Source organism: Grampus griseus (assembly GCF_964374135.1).
Source record: "Grampus griseus genome assembly, chromosome: 19".
NCBI classification, from domain to species: Eukaryota; Metazoa; Chordata; class Mammalia; order Artiodactyla; family Delphinidae; genus Grampus; species Grampus griseus.
The window spans coordinates 11,042,701-11,062,180 of NC_139013.1; the positions used below are offsets into that span (position 1 = coordinate 11,042,701).

Here is a 19,480-nt window from a genome sequence, read left to right on the forward strand (position 1 = left end):
AACTAGGTGTTGAGGGAATAAATTGATAAGAAAGACGCTGAGGATGGGGCGATGGTGAACGACAGGCATAGAACTTTTCATCATTTACATCTCACCTAAGGTGTCCCCTCCTTCAGGAAGCTCTCCCTGATCCCTGGTGGGCTTCCGCAGTCCCCTGAGCTCCCCGACTACAGGACCACTCCCTGACCACTCTAGGCTGTCACTGTGTGGTACAAGTCATTTCCTCCCTTAAACGTCTCTGGAACTAGGCATCCAGTCCCTCTGGTTCCCATCTCTTCAGGACCTGGGTGTCCCATCCCAGGATTCCTTAAGGATCCAGATGTGCTCCTGAAACCCCGGAATGCAAACACTCCAACCCCCAGGCCCTTGGGGACCCGAGGTGTTCCTTGGCCTCTACCTCCAGGTGTGAGGCATCTAGATTCTTGGATCATTTCATCCCTTCGCCCCTCTGCAAACTGTCCCCTTACTGGGGCCAGCTTCACGGGCATGTGACTAGTGCAGTTGACAGGTCCCATGTTCAGAAGAGCCCTCTCGGCTTTAATCATCTGTGATTGCCATCCGGAAATTCTTAATTTTGTATTTGAATTTGTGTTTTGTAAGTGAAGTCTGAAGGGTGTGGAGCTTGAGCTGGGGGGACTGGAGCCTCAGCTCAAATGAGGTCCCACACCTGCCATCTCCCACCTCCCCGGAATAGGTTCTGTCTGCCTTCCCCTCCCTGCCTCTGCCCTGTGACTTCCGCCATCCTCCAGCCCCGACAAGGGCCTGAGTGCTCACGGGAAATCCAGGCACTTGTGCCTCTTGGCATCTCAGGTGGGGCACGGTGGCGGGCGGCTGCTGGAAGGGGAACCCAGCAACCAGTTTGCTTTAGTTGTGGGGCAGGGTCTCTAGACACCTGTAAGAGTCTGTGCTCGCCCCACCAGTATCCCTGTGCCGAGGGAACATGACATTAGACACCGTATGGGGTCAAGAGAGATGCAGGAAGAAAGGAAAAGAGCATTTCTCCTTTAGTACGTTTCATGACACTCCTTCCTGCCTTTTGAACCAGGTCTCCATATTTTCATTTTGCACTGAGCCCCGCAAATTATGTAGCCAGCCCGGGCCCTGACCCCATCCCTTCTCTGACGCATCCCAGACATCACATCCCAGAAGGAGTGGGTCTGAGGCAGGCTGGGAACATCACTGGGCTCAGAGCCTGCCCTTCCCCAGGGGACACGAAACCCATAGTGGAAATGGCCCCAGGCTTGTCTGAGGCCCTGGCATGAACTCCGGGGCTGGGGACCAGGTGCCTCCACACTGACTCCTCTGTTCATCTCTCTGGGGAACCAATTCTAAACCTCTTTGCAGTGACCCCTGTGGAGGGGAGCTGGGGAGAGTCACAGAGTAGGTTTAAGTAGAGGTCCGGTATTTAAACCTCCCTCTGCTCTTTGGTCCTGGGCCAGGTTTGGGGTGGGGGGGCGGCGGTTGGTGTCAGCACCCGGGATTCAGCAGGCCTGAGCAAGAGGAGACTCTCCACCCTGGGTCCCACTCCCTCCCAAGACACCAGATCTTCTGGTCTGGCCAGTTGGGGTTCCTCCCTGAAACTCTCCCACACGGCTGGGACCTGAAGGGCCTCCTGCTCCTGAGTGCACAATAATAATAGAATTGTAGCCCTGCCTCACTCCATCCCTCTGGAGACAGGGGGTTTCAGACCTGTTTGGCAAAGGAGGCAGCTGAAGTTCAGAGAGGGAGATGGAGTTGCTTGAGGTCACACAGCAAGAGGATGGCAGAGGCAGGAGTAAAATTTCAGTCTGTCTGACTCCAGACTTAATACTTTGTCCACTGCCTCACTCCACCATGAAAGACTCTCCTCCCTTTATTATAAAACAGACACCTCAGAGGCTCAGAGAGGTGAAGACACTTAGTGGGTCACACAGCAAACCATAAGTGAGGCTGGGATTCCAAGGCTGGGAGGCAGGGAGGTAGGGGGAAGTGTTGAATGACTTCACAGCCACTCACTTTCTCTCTCTGAGCTTCAACATGATGACAAGCAACCCAACCTAGGTGACTGAGGTGCTAGTCATTATTGGCGATGGGGGTGCCCCATGGGGTCCGGAGAACAGATAAAACCTTTATGAACACAGCCGCTATTTTTCCTGCCATAGGTAAATCTTATCTGTGAGTCAGGAGAAACAAAGCAAGGCTAAAGCTGTAGTTTAAATAATAATATAATATAAATAATACATAACATTGGGTTGGCCAAAAAGTTCATTCGGATTTTTGTAACCTCTTACAGAGAACCCAGACGAACTTTTTGGCCAACCCAATACAAGCAATCACTTCTATTAGCTTATATATGTGGAAGCTTAGTCATTCTGTGGTTTGCACAGTGTTCTTGTTTTTTCCTGTGTTCAGACACAGAAGGCAGTGGTCCTGATTGTGTCTCACTCCATCGTGGTCACAGTGTGGCCGCATATGTGTTGGTGCAGGGGTGTAACAGAGCACCCAGACATCGCTGTGAGCCGCCAGCCAACTCCCAGCCATCAGAGGCTCTTGTTCCCTTACCCGGGAGACTGCCCTGCTCCCTCCCCGGTCTCCTGGCCTTCTCTTGCCCCTTCTACTCTTTTCCTTTTTTACTGAGGCCACAATGGCACTCCTCCCCCACCCTTTTCTTTTGGTAAGAATAGCTGAAGTTCAGAGAGGGAGATGGAGTTGCTTGAGGTCACACAGCAAGAGGATGGCAGAGGCAGGAGTAAAATTTCATAGTAAGAATAGTGTAAGAATAGTGTACCTTCAGTGAAGTGCATAAATGTAAAACGTACAGCGTACAGCTCGTCGATTCTTAACATGTTTGCAGTTACATGTGTAACTACCACCCAGATGAAGATAGTAGGGGTTCCTTACTATTACTCCTTTGGGGCAATGCCCTCCCCAAAGTAACCCCTATTTTGATTTCTATCACCACTGATTAGCTTTGCCTGTTCTAGAACTTCATAGAAATGGAGTCACATGGTATCTTCTACTTGTTTAAGGCTTTTTGAGCTCAACATAAAGTTGGGGGTTTTTTTAAGATTTTTTTTTGATGTGGACCATTTTTAAAGTCTATTGAATTTGTTACAGTATTGCTTCTGTTTTTTGTTTGTTTGTTTGTTTTTTAGCCGCGAGGCATGTGGGATCTTAGCTCCCCAACCAGGGATTGAACCTGAACCCCCTGCATTGGAAGGCAAAGTCCTAACCACTGGACTGTCAGGGAACTCCCAACATAAAGTTTTTGAGACTCACGTTGGCACCCAGGCCAGTAGTTGGTCCGTTTTCATTGCTGCATAATTCCCTGGGATTAGTGAATTCATTTCTTGATAAGTTTTTGCATCGTTTGCCAGATTGATAGTTTAAAAAGCAAATCTGATTGTGTCTCAGAGCTGATTTAGACCCCGTGAAACATTCTCCATCTTTCTCAGAATTAATTCAAACCTCTCCTCAGGGCCTGGAATGGCCTCTTTTGCCTCAGTTTCCCCCTCACTCCTGAGCTCCAGGTACAGGAGCTCCAGGTACAGTGCTCTCCTCTCTGTGTTCGAAGGGTCCATGCTGCTTCCAGCCGAGGTCTCTGCACGTGCTGACCCCTCTGCTTTGCAATGTGCTCTGCCCCCATCCCGACCTGCTTCACTGGCTAAACCTCCAAGTCTTTAAGATCGTAAGGCACCTGGATGATTTACATCCTCAGGGACGCTTCATTGACCAGCCCCCACTTTTAGACGCCACACCTCCTTGTAGCTCCCTACACTTCTTCCTTCGTTGTCCTCGCTGTAAATAACAATTTGTATGATTATTGGATTAATATCTGTCTCCCCCATCAGACTGTGAGCTCTGTGAAGACCAGCACTGGTTCTGTTTAGTCTCCAGCATCACCCGGCCCAAAGCCTGCACTCATTCAGCATTTACTGAGTGTTGAATGTTGAGTAGACCCTCTGTGTGAGCCTTATATCCTCTCCCCACCGCCACAAACACACAGACTTCCTCCTGGGAACTGCCAGGGAACCTTGACTCCCGCCCTTTCACTCCTTGGCAGTGGTGCGTGACGCATCCGGGGGCGGGTGTCACGCCCCACAGCTGAGGCTGATTTGGCCTGGTTGGGCAAGGCCAGGGTTGCCTGGGGCGAGGTTACTCATCCTGGGCTCACGTAAGAGGACCCGGGTTGGGAGGCGGCACAGCTAGAGTGGAAGCCGAGAGAGCAGGACGGAACCATGGACCCCGCCAGGAAAGCAGGCTCCCGGGTAGCGATCTGGACAACGGGCTGGCTGCTGCTGCTGCTGCCTCCGCTGCTGCTTCTAGAAGGTGAGTCTGCTGCCGGAAGGGGGCGGAGGGGATAGAGTGGGAGCTCTAGGGAGGGTTCCCCCACCCCATACAGAGCGGGCTTGTGGGAAGGATCTCCCATTCTGGGCAGAGGGGTCGGGGGAGGGGGTGGGCTGCGGGAAGGTTCCCTACCCTGGGCAGAGGGGACTGTGGGAAAATTTCTTCCATCCTAAGCAGACGGGGGGCTGTGGGAAGGGATCCCTCACCGAGCTGACTTGACTGTGGGTAAAATTCTCCCATCCTGAGTGGAGAACTGTAGGAAGAAGTGCCCCCACCCCCGTCTATGGCAGGGATCCCCCACCTTGGGCATAAAGGGCTGTGGGAAAGATGCTCCCACTGCAGGCATAGGACGTTTGACGGAAAGGGTCACAATGTATCTCCTGGCCTCAGACTTGCGGCTAGGTTTTCCTTACGCCGCCCTGGAAAAGGGTGTGCAATAGGATTGCACAGGGACAGAGGGAGTGGGAACGACTATTTCTCCTTTGGGGGTTGGAGGCTTCAGTAGGGATAGCTCAGTTCTACCTGCCTCTGTACCCCCAGGAGCGCAGGCCCTGGAGTGTTACAGCTGCGTGCAGAAAGCCGATGACGGATGCTCTCCGCAGAAGACTAAGACGGTGAAGTGCGCGCCAGGCATGGACGTCTGCACAGAGGCCGTAGGGGCGGTGGAGTCTAGTGAGTGGGGCCTCCGGGTCCTTGCGTACTCCTTTACGCTCCTCCATCTGGGCCCCTCCTCCTTATGGTCCCGCCCCTCCCTCTGAATTTGGCCACACCCCCTTGAACGCAGCCCCATCCTTCCCTTTCAGCCTGGCGTGGGCCCTTCAACACAACCACGCCATTAGGGCTTAGAGGGATGAGGACGGAGAGTTGCGCATGAGTGGCGTGAACTGGGAGAACCCTGATCTGGGACCTCGTCTCCTTCAAGGGCACACCCTATCCATTTGCCCTGGACCACTGAGATCTCCCTACCCACTTCTGTCCCTGCCAGAATCCTCTCCACCCCAGCCTCCCCCATCCAATGGGGCCCTTGGAGATGGAGATCCCTCTAGAGGTCTTCTCCTAAAATCCCTAGGCTGAGGCTCCGCCCCTCTGACCCGCCCCTGTCTGCAGCCACGGCTCCTAGGAGGCCCCATCCGTCTCTGATCCTGTGCCTTTTTTGTCGGTCTCAGCTCCTTCTGATGCTGCTCCCTGCGGTTCCGACTCCCTATGGTCGTGCTCCGTCTTAGCTCCACTCTTGGCACTCCCGCGTCGATTGTGTCCAGTGTCTATCAGCCTGTCTGTCCCCTCAGACTCCTCTCTTTCAGGTTCCGCCCCTCGGTCTGTTGTTCTTTCCCCTCGGATCGGCTCCTTCTGAGGCCCTAGCCCTCCCACCCTGGCCTATTCTCTGGTGCCGGTCTATTCCAGGCCCCGCCCCTCTGACCCCGCCCCCTCCCCTCTCCGCAGTCCACGGGCAATTCTCGGTGGCAGTGCGGGGCTGCGGTTCGGGACTCCCGGGCAAGAATGATCGCGGACTGGACCTTTACGGGATTCTGGCTTTCGTCCAGCTGCATCAGTGCTCCCAGGACCGCTGCAACGCGAAGCTCAACCTCACCTCGCGAGCACTCATCCCCGCAGGTCGGTGGGGGCAGCGCCGCAAGCTCAGGGACGGAGCCATGTCTGGGCTGAGCGGCTAGGGGCGGTCGCAAGAGGAAGGCGGGAGAACTCCGTAGGGGCTGGGGGCGGGGCCACGCCCTGGGGCGGGATTATAGGCTGAGCTGAGTGTCCGTCGAGGGGCGGAGACGTGGTCTGGAGGGACGCGGAGCAGGGCTGTGCTTCCTGAACCCTCTCGACCCCTTCCTTCCTCCCCGCCCCTCTCGCAGGCAATGAGAGTGACTATGAGCCTAATGGGGTCGAGTGCTACAGCTGCGTGGGGCTGAGCCACAAGGAGTGCCAGGGTACGGCGCCGCCCGTCGTGAGGTGCTACAACGCCAGCGACCACTTGTACAAGGGCTGTTTCGACGGCAACGTCACCTTGACGGCAGGTGAGTGAGCTCGAAGCACCGGGCCTTCACAGGTTGTGGTAGCCTTTCTGAGGCCTCATGGGTGGTAGGTAGACCTTTACCCAAAGGGTTCCCCCACCTCAGCGCATTCTGGGAACTGAAGGCCTAAGTTCGTGGCTTGTCCTAGAGCATCTTGAGAAATGCAGTCCTATTCCCAGTATAGCACAGGAATAGGAATGCTTTTGTCCTAGAGTTTTTGGGGAAATACAATTTTCATAGAGGCCTGCCAGGTGCAGAATGGGAGGATGTACAATGGGAAATGTATTTAAGCCTCCAAGCTTCTGCCCAGGCATCGTGGGTAGTGTAGTTCTGACTCCTTAAAACTGAAGGGTTAGTGTCCCCACTTGTCCCAAAGTATTAGGAGAGATGTAGTTCAGCCTCCTGGCCTCTGCTTCAGGGAACCATGGGAGATGTTCTTCAAATTCCATCCTCTGCCAGGTGTATTATGGCAAATGTAATTCTGACTCTAAGACTGAATTTTGGTGGGGGTGGTGTGAGGGGTGGGGGGAGAGAGGGAGGCAATGGTCTTCTGCTCTTTCCTCGTGTGAGAGGTGTTGTATCCCAGTTCAAACCTTTCTTCCAAGGCATTGTGGGACTTGTAGTTCATTCTACACATTTTTCCTCTCAAAGTACTATGGGAAATGTGGTCCACCGTGTGCCAAAGACAGTGGGACAGTGTTTCTCAAAGTGGGGCCCTAATTGAGACTTTGGGTTTAATGGATGCAGAGTCCTTCTGTCCCCTGTTTTGGGTCTTCTTGCTCTTGTCTTGCCCCTAAGTTTCATTCTGGCTGTGCCTACCCCCTCCCTCCAACCACGGACCTACCTGTGTCTCCCTCCTGCAGCTAATGTGACTGTATCCTTGCCTGTCCGGGGCTGCGTCCAGGATGAGTCCTGCACCCGGGATTCAGCGACAGGCCCAGGGTTCACGCTCAGCGGCTCCTGCTGCCAGGGGTCCCGCTGTAACTCGGACCTCCGCAACAAGACCTATTTCTCCTCTCAATTCCCGCCCCTTGTCCTGCTGCCCCCTCCTCGGTCCACCACTCTGGCTGCAAACAACTCTGTCAGTACTTCTGCCCCAACCCTGGCCTCCACTTCCACCACCAAACCCACCCCAGCCCCGTCCTCCACTTCCACCACCAAACCCACCCCAGCCCCAGCCAGCCAGACTTCTCCAAAAGAGGTCGAACCTGAGACCTCCCAGGTGGAGGAATCTACCTCGGCTGGAGGTACTAGTGGCCACCAAGACCGTAGAAATATTGGGCAGTACCCCATAAAAGATGGGCCCCCTAATAAAGGCTCTGCAGCTCCTTCAGTGGGGTGGGTGGCTCTTCTGTTGGCTGTGGCTACTGTCACCTTACTATGAACTTCTCTACCTCTTGCCCTACTTCCTTGGCCATGGGTACCCTCCCTTCCCATCACTCCCTCTTCCACCACTGGACTGGGCTGGCCCAGCCCCTGTTCTCCCTAGCTTTTGCTGCACTGGTTTGCGGCTTTGGGACAGAAAGTTACCATTGTATATATCCTGCCAGGGTGTTCCAGCTTTTTGAGGGCAGCAACTGTATCCCCCTCATCTTTGTCTCTCCCTGGTCTTCTCCTGGTGCCTAGGTCAGAGGGACGTCAGAGCTGCCCCAGGGAAGGTGGGAGAGACAGTGATAAGCTTCGTATTCGCTTTCTCACAGTCAACCTGGAGTAGGAGAGATGGGGTCTGAGGGCTCTGCCTCCTGCCCCTGAATCTTTGTGGGAATCATTTTTTGGCATCTTCTTTGTCTTCTTTTGTAGACTGTGAGCTCCTCAAGGGCAGGGACCGTGCCTTACGCCTCAGTGTGGTCAATGTCTGGCACATAAGGCTTCAATAAAAGTTTAATTACTTTGTATAGTGTTTTAAAGGAGTTATTTCTACCTCATTGCTGACCTACCTCAGTATAACCTACCTGAGATATTTCTACCTCCTGAAGCTGAGCTAGGGTGGGAATGCCAAGACTGAAACGGAGAAACTGAGATCCGGAGTCGCAGCCCCGGGGGACGTTGGTTTTGAACACGTTTCACCTCCTGAGGTTTAGCCGTGCTTATGGGTGATCCCACTGGTGAGGGGGAGACCGGGCGAGACCATTGAGCAGTATGAAGGGGTGAATGGTACTCTTAGCAATGTTTGGGAGCAGAGGGGAGCTTTGTTTCACAGGTTTGTACACGGTCCTCAGGCCCCACCAACTTTGCCATCGGTTTTTTTTTCTTTTAAATAAATGTATTTATTTTTATTTATTTTTGGCTGTGTTGGGTCTTCGTTGCTGCGCGCGGGCTTTCTCTTGTGGCGAACGGGGGCTACTCTTCGCTGCAGTGCACGGGCTTCTCATTGCGGTGGCTTCTCTTGTTGCGGAGCACGGGCTCTAGGCGCGCGGGCTTGAGTAGTCGTGGCACGTGGGCTCAGTAGTTGTGGCTCACAGGCTCTAGAGCGCAGGCTCAGTCGTTGTGGCACACGGGCTTAGTTGCTCTGCGGCGTGTGGCATCTTCCCAGACCAGGGCTGGAACCTATGTCCCCTGCATTGGCAGGCGGATTCTTAACCACTGAGCCACAAGGGAAGCCCCTCATCGATCTGGTTTCTTAAGAATCATTGTACAACACGGGGAATATAGCCAATATTTTTTTAGTAACTGTAAATGGAAAGTAACCTTTAAAAATTGTGTATAAAAAAATAGCCTAGCTTAATGATTAAAAAAAAAAAAAAGAATCATTCAGTGGCTTGGCCCCGGCATCCCACCTGTCCAGAGGGCTTGTGGGTGCCGCTGTCCACTTTTGCTTCCTCTTGGGGACTTCGGGCCTGAGTCCCACCACCATCTCCTCCAATCAGATGAAAGCTTGGGCGCCCAGGGAGGAAAAGCCTGGCTTAGGAAGACCGTGGCAGGCTTCGGGACTGCTTGATGGAGGGGAAGCAGGTGTGCAGAATGGTGAGATAATAGGAATACTGGGAATTCGCTGGTGGTCCAGTGGTTAGGACTCCCCGCTTTCACTGCTGTGGCCTGGGTTCAATCCCTGGTCCAGAAAATACAATCCTGGAAGCCACGTGGCACGGCCCAAAAAAAAAAAAAAAAAAAGTAATACTGCTGATATTACCATTCATAGTAGGGAGTAGTGTGAGTTAATAATAAAATAACAGTAAATAGTGATTATAGTAACAAAATAGGGAATAAGAGCCTGAGCAACAAACAATATCAGTATCAGTAATAGTAACTATAGTTATGGGAATGTTAATCATTTAAAAGAGTCTTACCAGATGGCCGGCTTGGGCTAAGGTTGTTTGCACCCATCATTTCACTTAATTTTCCATTTAAATTCTCAGATGGGATGATTGGGAAAACGCAGGCTCAGAATGGTAAAGTAATTTAACCCACAGCAAGTATAAATTTATTATGTGCCAGATACTGGTTTAAATGCTGTACTTGGATTAACATATTTAATCTACACAACCATCCTATGAGTTAAGTATTAATCATCCGCTTTTTATAAAGATGACAAAACCAGGCCCAGAGAGGTTGAGTAACTTGCCTCGGGTCACCCAGCTAATAAGCAACGGAGTCCAAATTGGAACCCAGGCAGACCGGCCTTATAGAGCATGAACAAGAGGGCTGTAACTTTCCCCTCAGCTTAACTAAACTTTAGATAGACTTGTTCTTGCCCCTAAAGTACTGTCCTCCCTCTCACCCTGGTCCCTGACAGAATCCAGATGACCTAACCACAGATGCCCCGGACCTCCTGTTTCTTAGAGCATTTGCTTTAGAAAACTTGTCATTGTAAATTCTTTCTCTGCTCTTTTGAGATGTATATGAATCTGTTTAAAAGCCTCTTGCCAGTTTTACAAGCCAGGAAATGTGTTTCACAAGGACCTGGGAGCTATCTCTTTGAAATATAAACGTCAAAGGAGATAGCACCTCTATCTCCCGGTTTCCCTAGAAGCCTGACTTCAATGGGGACCTTTCTCCAAGTTGTGAAACTACCCCTTGTCCGGAAGATGCAGGAAAGTTTCCTTTTCCTTCAGGTGAAGCCAATTCGCAAACATGACCTACTACCCCCTCAACCCCCACCCCAGTTCTTTTTTTAAAAAAAATTATTTATTTTATTTATTTTTGGCTGCGTTGGGTCTTCGTTGCTGTGCATGGGCTTTCTCGTTGTTGTGAGCGGGGGCTACTCTTCATTGCGGTGTGCGGGCTTCTCATTATGGTGGCTTCTCTTGCTGCGGAGCACGGGCTCTAGGTGCACGGGTGTCAGTAGCTGTGGCACGCAGGCTCAGCAGCTGTGGCTCACAGGCTCCAGAGCGCAGGCTCAGCAGCCGTGGCGCATGGGCTTAGCTGCTCCGCGTTATATGGGATCCTCCCAGACCAGGGCTCAAACCCGTGTCCCCTGTATTGGCAGGCGAACTCTTAACCATTGCGCCACCAGGGAAGCCCCCCACCCCAGTTCTTAAAAACCCAACTGCCTTGTGTTTCAGCTGCATTGAGTTCAGACTGAGTTCTGGCCTCTGTCTCTTTTTGGAACACTTTGAATGAAGACTTCTTGCCTGTCCAACTTGTCCCGTGCAGTTTTTGCTTTGACAAGCAGGACCTGCTAACCAGCGTGTTAACACTCTTCAGAGGTAACTCCGGTCTGTTTTTTGCCATCTTGGTGGCGTAGGTCAGAGGACTCCGGGGTTTCTGAGGGTGTTGAGGCTGGAAATCCTCCTTTTATTACCTGTCACTCCGTGAGGGTGTTTTCTCATCTTTGGAGGAGGTGCCAAAGTGGGGAAGCAGGTGAGGAAGGATGATATTTTTTTGGAAAGGAAAATCAGCTCTTATACAGATACAAGATGAACACGTGTCAAAGATTTCATTTCACTCATTTATGAATGAGGGGACCCATACAATGTTACAGCCAGTTCAAAGGAGAATTCCAAGAACACACACAGGTAGGAGCTCGGGAATGCTGAAATAAATTTATGAGTGGCTGTTGAACTGGTCAATAACCACAGGGAAATAATCAACTGTATTCCGCCAGGCAGGAATCTTTTGCATTGCTCTCAGCTTACCATCGGTTTAGTATTACTATCATAGTTTAAGACAGTGAAAGGTGGAGCTAACCCAGAAGGGTGTGCGAGACAGGACACCCAGTAATCCCTTCTGCCCATTACAAAGGCTTTTACCTCTGAAAGCCCCCGGTGTGTTGTGAAGGCCCCGACACAGTCTGTCCTGACACGGCGCCCTGTGAGTTGGGGTAGGGCATTTTGCGAGCACAGATGAGGGACGGAGGAAAGATGCCTTCCAGGTGTGGGTCCCATATTGCTGGTGGTACCCCTCTCACCTCCACATCCATGTAGCCGCCTAATGTTGTCCATTTCAGAGACTATGTTAGTTTCCTCGGGCTGCGGTAGCAAAGTATCACAAACTGGGTGGCTTAAGACGTCAGAAATTTATTGACTCATCGTTTGGGAGGCCGGAAGTCCGAAATCAAGGTGTTGGTAGGGCCATACTCCCTTCAAAGCCTCTAGGGGAGAACCCTGTCTTGCCGCTTCCAGCTTCTGGTAGCCCCGGGCGTTCCTTGGCTTCTTCTTCAATCTCCAGTCTCTGCCTTCTTCTTCACATGGGTATGTGCTGGTATGACTATTCTTCACATGTCCAAATTTCCCTCTTTTTCTGAGGTCATATTAGATATTAGTCATCTTAACTTGATAAAATATGCAAAGACCTTATTGCCAAATAAGGTCACATTCATAGGTCCTGGGGGGTTGGGACTTCAACATACCTCTTTTGAGGGGGGCACAGTTTCCCTCATAACAAAGACACAGTGTAGAATAGAGACTGAGAGGCCAGACTTGTGTCAGACATGTTTAAATCTCAGCTGTGTAACTACTCTATACCTTGTTTTATTCTGAGTGAAACTGAGCTGGGAAATTCTCTCGAAGTCCCAGTTTCCTTATCTCTTAAATGGGGATAATAGTTCCTGCCTTTAGGACTCTTCTGAGACTTGAACTTGTTCATGTAAGTCAAGTACAGTGCCTGGCATATAGTAAGTGCTCAGAATATAGGGAACCAGCAAGATAGTACAGTTAATTCAAAAGCTTGTGGATGAGATGAAGTATATTTAGTCATCGAAAGCAAGAATGCTGAAATAAGATTGAAAACTGAGATTCAAAATGAATTCTGGTCTTACAGGGTGATAAAACCTTAATTTCTGGGGCTTTACTGTTTACTGGGCAGAAATCATTCCATCAGAAAGCATTTGCCTCTTTACCAGACAAAAACCATTTGCAGCTTACCAATCTTCTTATCATTTGCAAAGTTAATATCTAAACTTTATAGAGTTTGGGCCCTAATCAATAATAAATAGTAAGACATATTCCTGTTACCCCCAGAGAATCAGATAATCCCTGAGTGGGTCTGTTATATGTGGTTCCCCTTTTATTTTATTTCTAAGTTTTAGATCATCATGACCTAACAGAAGTATATTGCAAAACATTTAAATTACATATGTAATTAAAAATTTTTTAGTGTTCACATCAAACAGGTAAAAAGAGAAGAAGCAATGAATTTTAATAAAATATTTTAATGCAAGTATTATTTAAATTTCTAGTCAGTATGAAAGCGTTATTCGTGAGATATTTTGGGGGGAGTTGTACTAAGTCTTTGGAGTCCCATGTGTATTTTATGCTTATATTACATTTCAATTCACACTAGTCACGTCTCCAGTGCTCAATATCTAAAGCTTCAGAACTTTGTATAAATGGAAATATACTGTATACTGTACTCTTTTGTGTAAGGCTTCTTTCACTCAACAGAATGTGGTGGGTTTTTTTGATAAACTTATTTATGTATTTATTATTTAATTTTGGCTGCGTTGGGTCTTTGTTGGTGCGTGCGGGCTTTCTCTGGTTGTTGTGAGCAGGGGCTACTCTTTGTTGCGGTGCACGGGGTTCTCATTGCGGTGGCTTCTCTTGTTGTGGAGCACGGACTCTAGGCGCGGGCTTCAGTAGTTGTGGCTCGTGTGCTTCAGTAGTTGTGGCTCGCGGGCTCTAGAGCGCAGGCTCAGTAGTTGTGGCGCACAAGCTTAGTTGCTCCGTGGCATGTGGGATCTTCCTGGACCAGGGCTCAAACCCGTGTCCCCTGCATTGGCAGGCGGGTTCTTTACCACTGCACCACGAGGGAAGTCCTGGAATGTGGTATTATCCCAGTTTGTTCATTCATTCTTCTATTGATGGACACCTGTTTCCAGTTTGGGGCTATCATGAATAAAGCTGGTATGACTATTCTTGTATACTTGTTTTTATGAACATAGGCTTTCATTGCATAAACACTAGGAGTGGAATTACTGTGTCAAAGAATGGGGGAATATTTAGTTTAATAAGAAACCAGCAGACCCTTTTCAAAATTGGTTATCCTATTTCACTGTCCTACACTATTTTACTAAAATTAGAATTCCTGTTACTCTGTGTTGTCATCAACATATTGTGTTGTCAGTAGGTCTTTTTTTTTAAAGTTGTACTTATTTATTAGAATTTTTAAAATTATTTATTTTTGGCTGCATTGGGTCTTCGTTGCTGCGCGCGGGCTTTCTCTAGTTGTGGCGAGTGGGGGCTACTCTTCCTTGTGATGCACGGGCTTCTCATTGAAGTGGCTTCTCTTGTTGTGGAGCACGGGCTCTAGGCATGTGGGCTTCAGTAGTTGTGGCACGTGGTCTCAGTAGTTGTGGCTCGCGGGCTCTAGAGCGCAGGCTCAGCAGTTGTGGCGCACGGGCTTAGTTGCTCCTCGGCATGTGGGATCTTCCCGGACCAGGGCTCAAACCCGTGTCCCCTGCATTGGCAGGCAAATTCTTAACCACTGTGCCAGCAGGGAAGTCCCAATAGGTCTTTTAAATTTTATCCATTCTGGTAGGTGTGTTGTGGTACCTAATTGTGGTTTTAATATGCATTTCCCTGAAGTCTAATCTTTTTTGTTTTGTCTTTTTTTTATTTTGGCCGTGCTTCATGGCCTGCGGGAACTTAGTTCCCTGACCAGGGATGGAACTCACGCCCCCTGCAGTGGAAGCACGGAGTCTTAACCACTGGACCACCAGGGAAGTCCCTAATCATTCAGAGTAATTTTTCACTAGTGTGGTAGCCAGTGGGATAATGGGAGGAGCTTTGTGGAGCATTGAGAAGGGATGAAATAGGAAAGCAGGCAAGTATATGGACCCAAAAAGTCTAGGCTGATTTCTAGGCAGAATTAAGGGCTCACTGGAGGTTATATACCACAGATTTAAAGTCAGACTTTTCATCAGGGTTGTGTGATTTTCCTCCAGTGTCAGAGGGAAATCAAAATGGAGCTGGTATTGCTAAGAGAGCTCTCTGGAGCCAGGAGGACGTTAAGGAAGTGTGACTTGTGCACATCTCAGCCTGGGTGAAATCTGATCTTTTGATCAGATCACCTGCCAGAAACTCAAGGTACTTATCAGACCCTACCCTAAAATGACTCCTGGCAGTCTATCTACTTATTGGACTCCTGCCCTAAAACACCTTGTGATTCCTTAAGGACAAACATTTTCTGACTCTCATTAGAGTCCATCACAATTCTCACCAGGCAACTTTTTTTTAAAATTAATTAATTAATTAATTTCCTTTTGGCTGCACACGGGCTTTCTCTAGTTGTGGCGAGCGGGGGCTGCTCTTCTTGCGGTGCGTGGGCTTCTACTTGTGGTGGCTTCTCTTGTTGCGGAGCAGGGGCTCTAGGTGTGCGGGCTTAGTAGTTGTGGCTAACGGGCTCCAGAGCTCAGTCTCAGTAGTGGCGCAGGGGCTTAGTTGCTCCGCAGCATGTGGGATCTTCCCGGACCAGGGCTCGAACCCGTGTCCCTTGCATTGGCAGGTGGGTTCTTAACCACTGCGCCACCAGGGAAGTCCCTCACCAGGCAACTTTCAACAGCCTCGTGGCTTTTTATCTTTATGAGCCCCTGACTTTTTCTCTTCCTTGGAACACTCTTTTGGGGTTACCTGAACCTGCGTCTCCCAAATTGCCATTCTTAAGACCCCCAATAAACTCTTTTCTTATTTGCAGCCTCCTGCATTCTTTTTTTTTGGTTGACACCAGCTCTGGTCACTTACATCACTCTGGTACAAGCATTGAGTGGGTAGAAAGTTGGATACTGGCAGATTGCCTTTCTAATAGGACAAAGCCAGGGACTTGAGAGTATATGGCAAAAGGTGTGATTACAATGACGAAGAGTGGAATTTAAGGTCGGAAGTTGGAAGGACCTGAGTGATATGACAAAATTCATTCATTTATTCATTTGTTCAACACATTTTCATTTAATACTTAACTATGGGTCAGACATCATGCTGAGTGATGGGGAGATGGCTTTGAACAAGAAGTCATGGTTTATCTGAAAAAGAATATATATACGTGTGTATCTGAATCACTTTGCTGCACACCTGAAACCATCACAACACTGTAAATCAACTATGCTTCAATTTAAGAAAAAGAATGCCAGAATAAATCCAAACGTGTGTGTGTATATATATTATATATATAAATAAATAAAAAATATATTATACATAAAAAATATATATATATAAGGGTATTCCCTGGTGGTCCACTGGTTAGGGCTCTGTGCTCTCACTGCCGAGTGCCCAGGTTCGATTACTGATCGGGGAACTAGGATCTCACAAGCCACACGGCACAGCCAAAAAAAAAAAAAAGTCATGGAGGCAACATGGTTGAGTGGTTAAGAGCTTGGATTCTGGAACACACTGCTTGCATTCAAATCTTGGTCCTGCCAGCTATCACCAGGATAACTTGGGCAAGTTATTCAACTTCTCTGTGCCTCGGTTTCCCCATCTTTAAAACAGAAGTGAGTTACAAATAAGGACATACTCAAAGAATGATGCGGGTGTGTCAGAGAGACACAGGAAGACATCTTAAAGAGGCTTCCTATGACCAAATCTGGAACAAGTTGAAGCTCAGATTAAATAATAAGAGTAAAGGATTATAACCCATTGAATAAAACAAGAATCCGTGACTACAAACTGATAGAAAATCAATGAAAATAAATAAAAAGGAGAGAGCGCATTCTTAGAGTAAAAACAATGAATGATGTGGAAGGAATGATGGAATCAAAACATCACCATTTGGCAACCTTTATAATGGTAATTAATTCAGGTAAGATTCAGTCATAGATGCTGTGATATTGTGATTTATAATAAGAAACATATTTGGTCTTCATCCTGGTTTCTGGCACAGAGCTCCTAAAGCCCTTGGAAATTTCCTAAGTTATGAGTGTTAAAGGTGTCTTGATACTCATAACAAACCCCTTTCAACCACACCTGAGGTTATGCTTAGGAGGTGACTTTCGGAAAACACCTAAGGATGGGGGATGGTTGCCTGGGGGATCAACCATGTAGTTAGAGGGTTGGAATTTTCAGCCACTCCCCAAGCCCCACCTCCCAGGAGGGGAGAGGGGCTGGAGGTTGAAATCAATCACCAGCGGCCCGTGATTTAATCAATGGTGTCCATGTAATGAAGCCTCCACCAAAATCCCCAAAAAGATGGGGTTCAGAGAGCTTCCGGGTTGGTGAACACATGGAGGTATTGGGAGGGTGGCACATCTGGAAGCTCCCCACCCCCTCCCGGTACCTTGCCCTGTGCATCTCCTCCATCTAGCTGTTTCTGAGTTACATCTTTTTGTAATAAACCAGTAATCCATTAAGTAAAATGTCTCTCTGAGTTCTTTGAATTGCTCAAGCAAATTAATCAACAGAGCGGGTTGTGGGAACCTCTGAGCTATAGCCGGTCAGTCAGAAGCACAGGTGACAAACTGGACTTGTGATTGGCATCTGCAGGTGGCGGGCAGGGGTAGGACTGAGTCTATAACCTGTGGAATCTGATGCTATCTCCCAGTAGATAGTGTCAGAATTAAGTTAATTGCTTGGTGGTGTTGGAGGGAACATACATCCATACACGTTAAAACTAGTGGGTTCAAGTTTGAGGAGTAACAGGATATTTCCCTGGTCACAAATTATCTCTCCACAAGATACTTATTAATTACACAGGGGGAAATAGTGACAAAAATAGGAAAAACCTGGCAGCCACCACTTTCACTAAGTGATCAAAGTTAACATCAATAGTAAGGGAGCAAACAGACATCACGGGCCTCTTGATATGATGCACTGAGAAAGGACACAGCATCGCTTCCATGGTCTTGGGCAAAATGCGCACAATCTGAATCTAATCACGTGGAAACATCAGCTAAGCCCAAACGGAGGGACATTCTACAAAGTAACCGGCCTCTGCTCTGCAGAAATATCGCTGTCATGGGACACAAAGAATGATGGAGGCTCTGTTACAGAAGAAAGATTTAAAGAGACTTGGAAACCGAATGCACTGCGTGAACAAGGAGTTTCTTTTGCTACAAGAGACATTACTTAAGCAGTTGACAAAAATCTCAAGAAGGTCCAGAAACTAGACACTTTATGTTTGATGTTAATTTCCTGATTTACATAAATGTACAGTGATTATGGAAGAGAATGTCTTTGTTTTTAGGAAATACACACTGATGTATAATTTAGAGGGAGAGTGGTCACCTGCCAGCCTCTTACTCTCAAACTGTTCAGGAGAGAAAAAATATTTCTATAGAGATAGAAAGAAATGTGGTAAAATGTTAACTTTGGGGAACCTGGTTGAAGGGTATATAGGAATTCTTTGTGTCATTTCTGCAGCTTCTCGATAAGCCTGAAATTATGTCAAACACTTCAAAAAGAAAAATAACAGAAACTAGTCATATTATACTAGGCTAAAAGTAAATGAATAATAACATACCTGCCTCAGAGTAGTTGTGAAGATTAAAAGGAGCATATATATCTATATCTATATCTCTCTCAGGATAGTACCTAATTTTTTATTTTGTGCTTTTGCGGTGTTTATAATCTCAAAACAAAACTAGACAAGAATGGGGGGAGAATTGCACCATCAGACAACACATGTCGGTCTGAATGTCAAGTGCAACAGAGCACTGACCTTGGCCATTGGTCTTGTGCTCATCTTTCCGGTAACTATTGCATCCTAGCCAAAAACATTCTTTATTATAGTAAGATAATGCCACTTTGGAGAGTCTCAAAGATGATATACTAAGGGAAAGACGACAAAAGCGTGCACTCTGTATGATTCCATTTATATGAATTTCAGGAAGAAGCAAAACTAGCCTCAAAGTAGTGCTTATATCTGTGGCATGGGTGTGGGTGGTGCACAGTCTTGACCGTGAAAAGATATGAGGGAGTCATCTGGGGTGTAATAAATACTTTATATCTTGATTCATGAAGTCATTACTCAGGTGAATAGAAATATAAATAATGTGTAGGAAATTTATATAACTTTACACTTGATTCATGTACTTTGTTGTATGTCTGTTGCTCTTCAATAAACATTTTTTTAAATAAAAAAAATGAGCTAGGGCTTCCCTGGTGGCGCAGTGGTTGAGAGTCCGCCTACCGATGCAGGGGACACGGATTTGTGCCCCGGTCCAGGAAGATCCCACGTGCCGCGGAGCAGCTGGGCCCGTGAGCCATGGCCGCTGAGCCTGCGAGCCATGGCCGCTGAGCCTGCGTGTCCGGAGCCTGTGCTCCGCAACGGGAGAGGCCACAACAGTGAGAGGCCCGCGTACCGCAAAAAAAAAAAAAAAAAAAAGAGCTAATATCTATAAAACAGGTAAGACAGTACCTGGCATCTAGGAAGTACTCACTGAACGTTATTATTTCTTGTATGATTATGTCTCTGATACCTTACAAAGAGTAGATATTTGCCAGATAAATGCTTGCTCAGTTTTTAAAAGCAACCATTGTTTCTATGTGCCAAGCACCATGGGAAGCACTTTCCAGGCACAGCTGAGTATTCAGAGCACTTTTTCTTGTAAAATAGTATTAGCATTTTGCTTTCCAACATTTATTATGAAAAATTTCACACCTACAGACAGGTTGGAAAGATCATGCAAAGCACATCCATTTGCCCACCACTTATTTTTTATTTTATTTTATATTTTTATTGAAGAATTGTTGATTCACAATGTCGTGTTAGTTTCAGGTATACAGCAGAGTGATTCAGTTTTTTTTAAATATATATATATATATTTTTTTTTT

General features: G+C 48.0%; 1 protein-coding gene across 1 annotated transcript; it reads left to right on the forward strand.

Annotated features, from left to right (window-relative positions):
* Positions 1 to 4,181: 4,181 nt before the first annotated feature.
* LYPD3 (LY6/PLAUR domain containing 3) lies at positions 4,182 to 8,316 on the forward strand. The gene is made up of 5 exons (XM_082676985.1): positions 4,182 to 4,308; positions 4,867 to 4,998; positions 5,767 to 5,937; positions 6,183 to 6,344; positions 7,205 to 8,316. The coding sequence occupies exons 1-5, from the start codon at positions 4,218 to 4,220 to the stop codon at positions 7,723 to 7,725; spliced, it is 1,077 nt and encodes a 358-aa protein (XP_082533111.1). The 5' UTR covers positions 4,182 to 4,217; the 3' UTR covers positions 7,726 to 8,316.
* The last annotated feature ends 11,164 nt before the right edge of the window (positions 8,317 to 19,480 follow it).

Bases quoted from the DNA above. Each gene is read 5' to 3' on its own strand.
- LYPD3 (XM_082676985.1), top strand. From the start codon at position 4,218: ATGGACCCCGCCAGGAAAGCAGGCTCCCGGGTAGCGATCTGGACAACG. The intron at 5,938-6,182 runs GTCGGTGGGGGC...CCCCTCTCGCAG, and splicing joins GCGAGCACTCATCCCCGCAG to GCAATGAGAGTGACTATGAG. The intron at 6,345-7,204 runs GTGAGTGAGCTC...TCCCTCCTGCAG, and splicing joins CAACGTCACCTTGACGGCAG to CTAATGTGACTGTATCCTTG.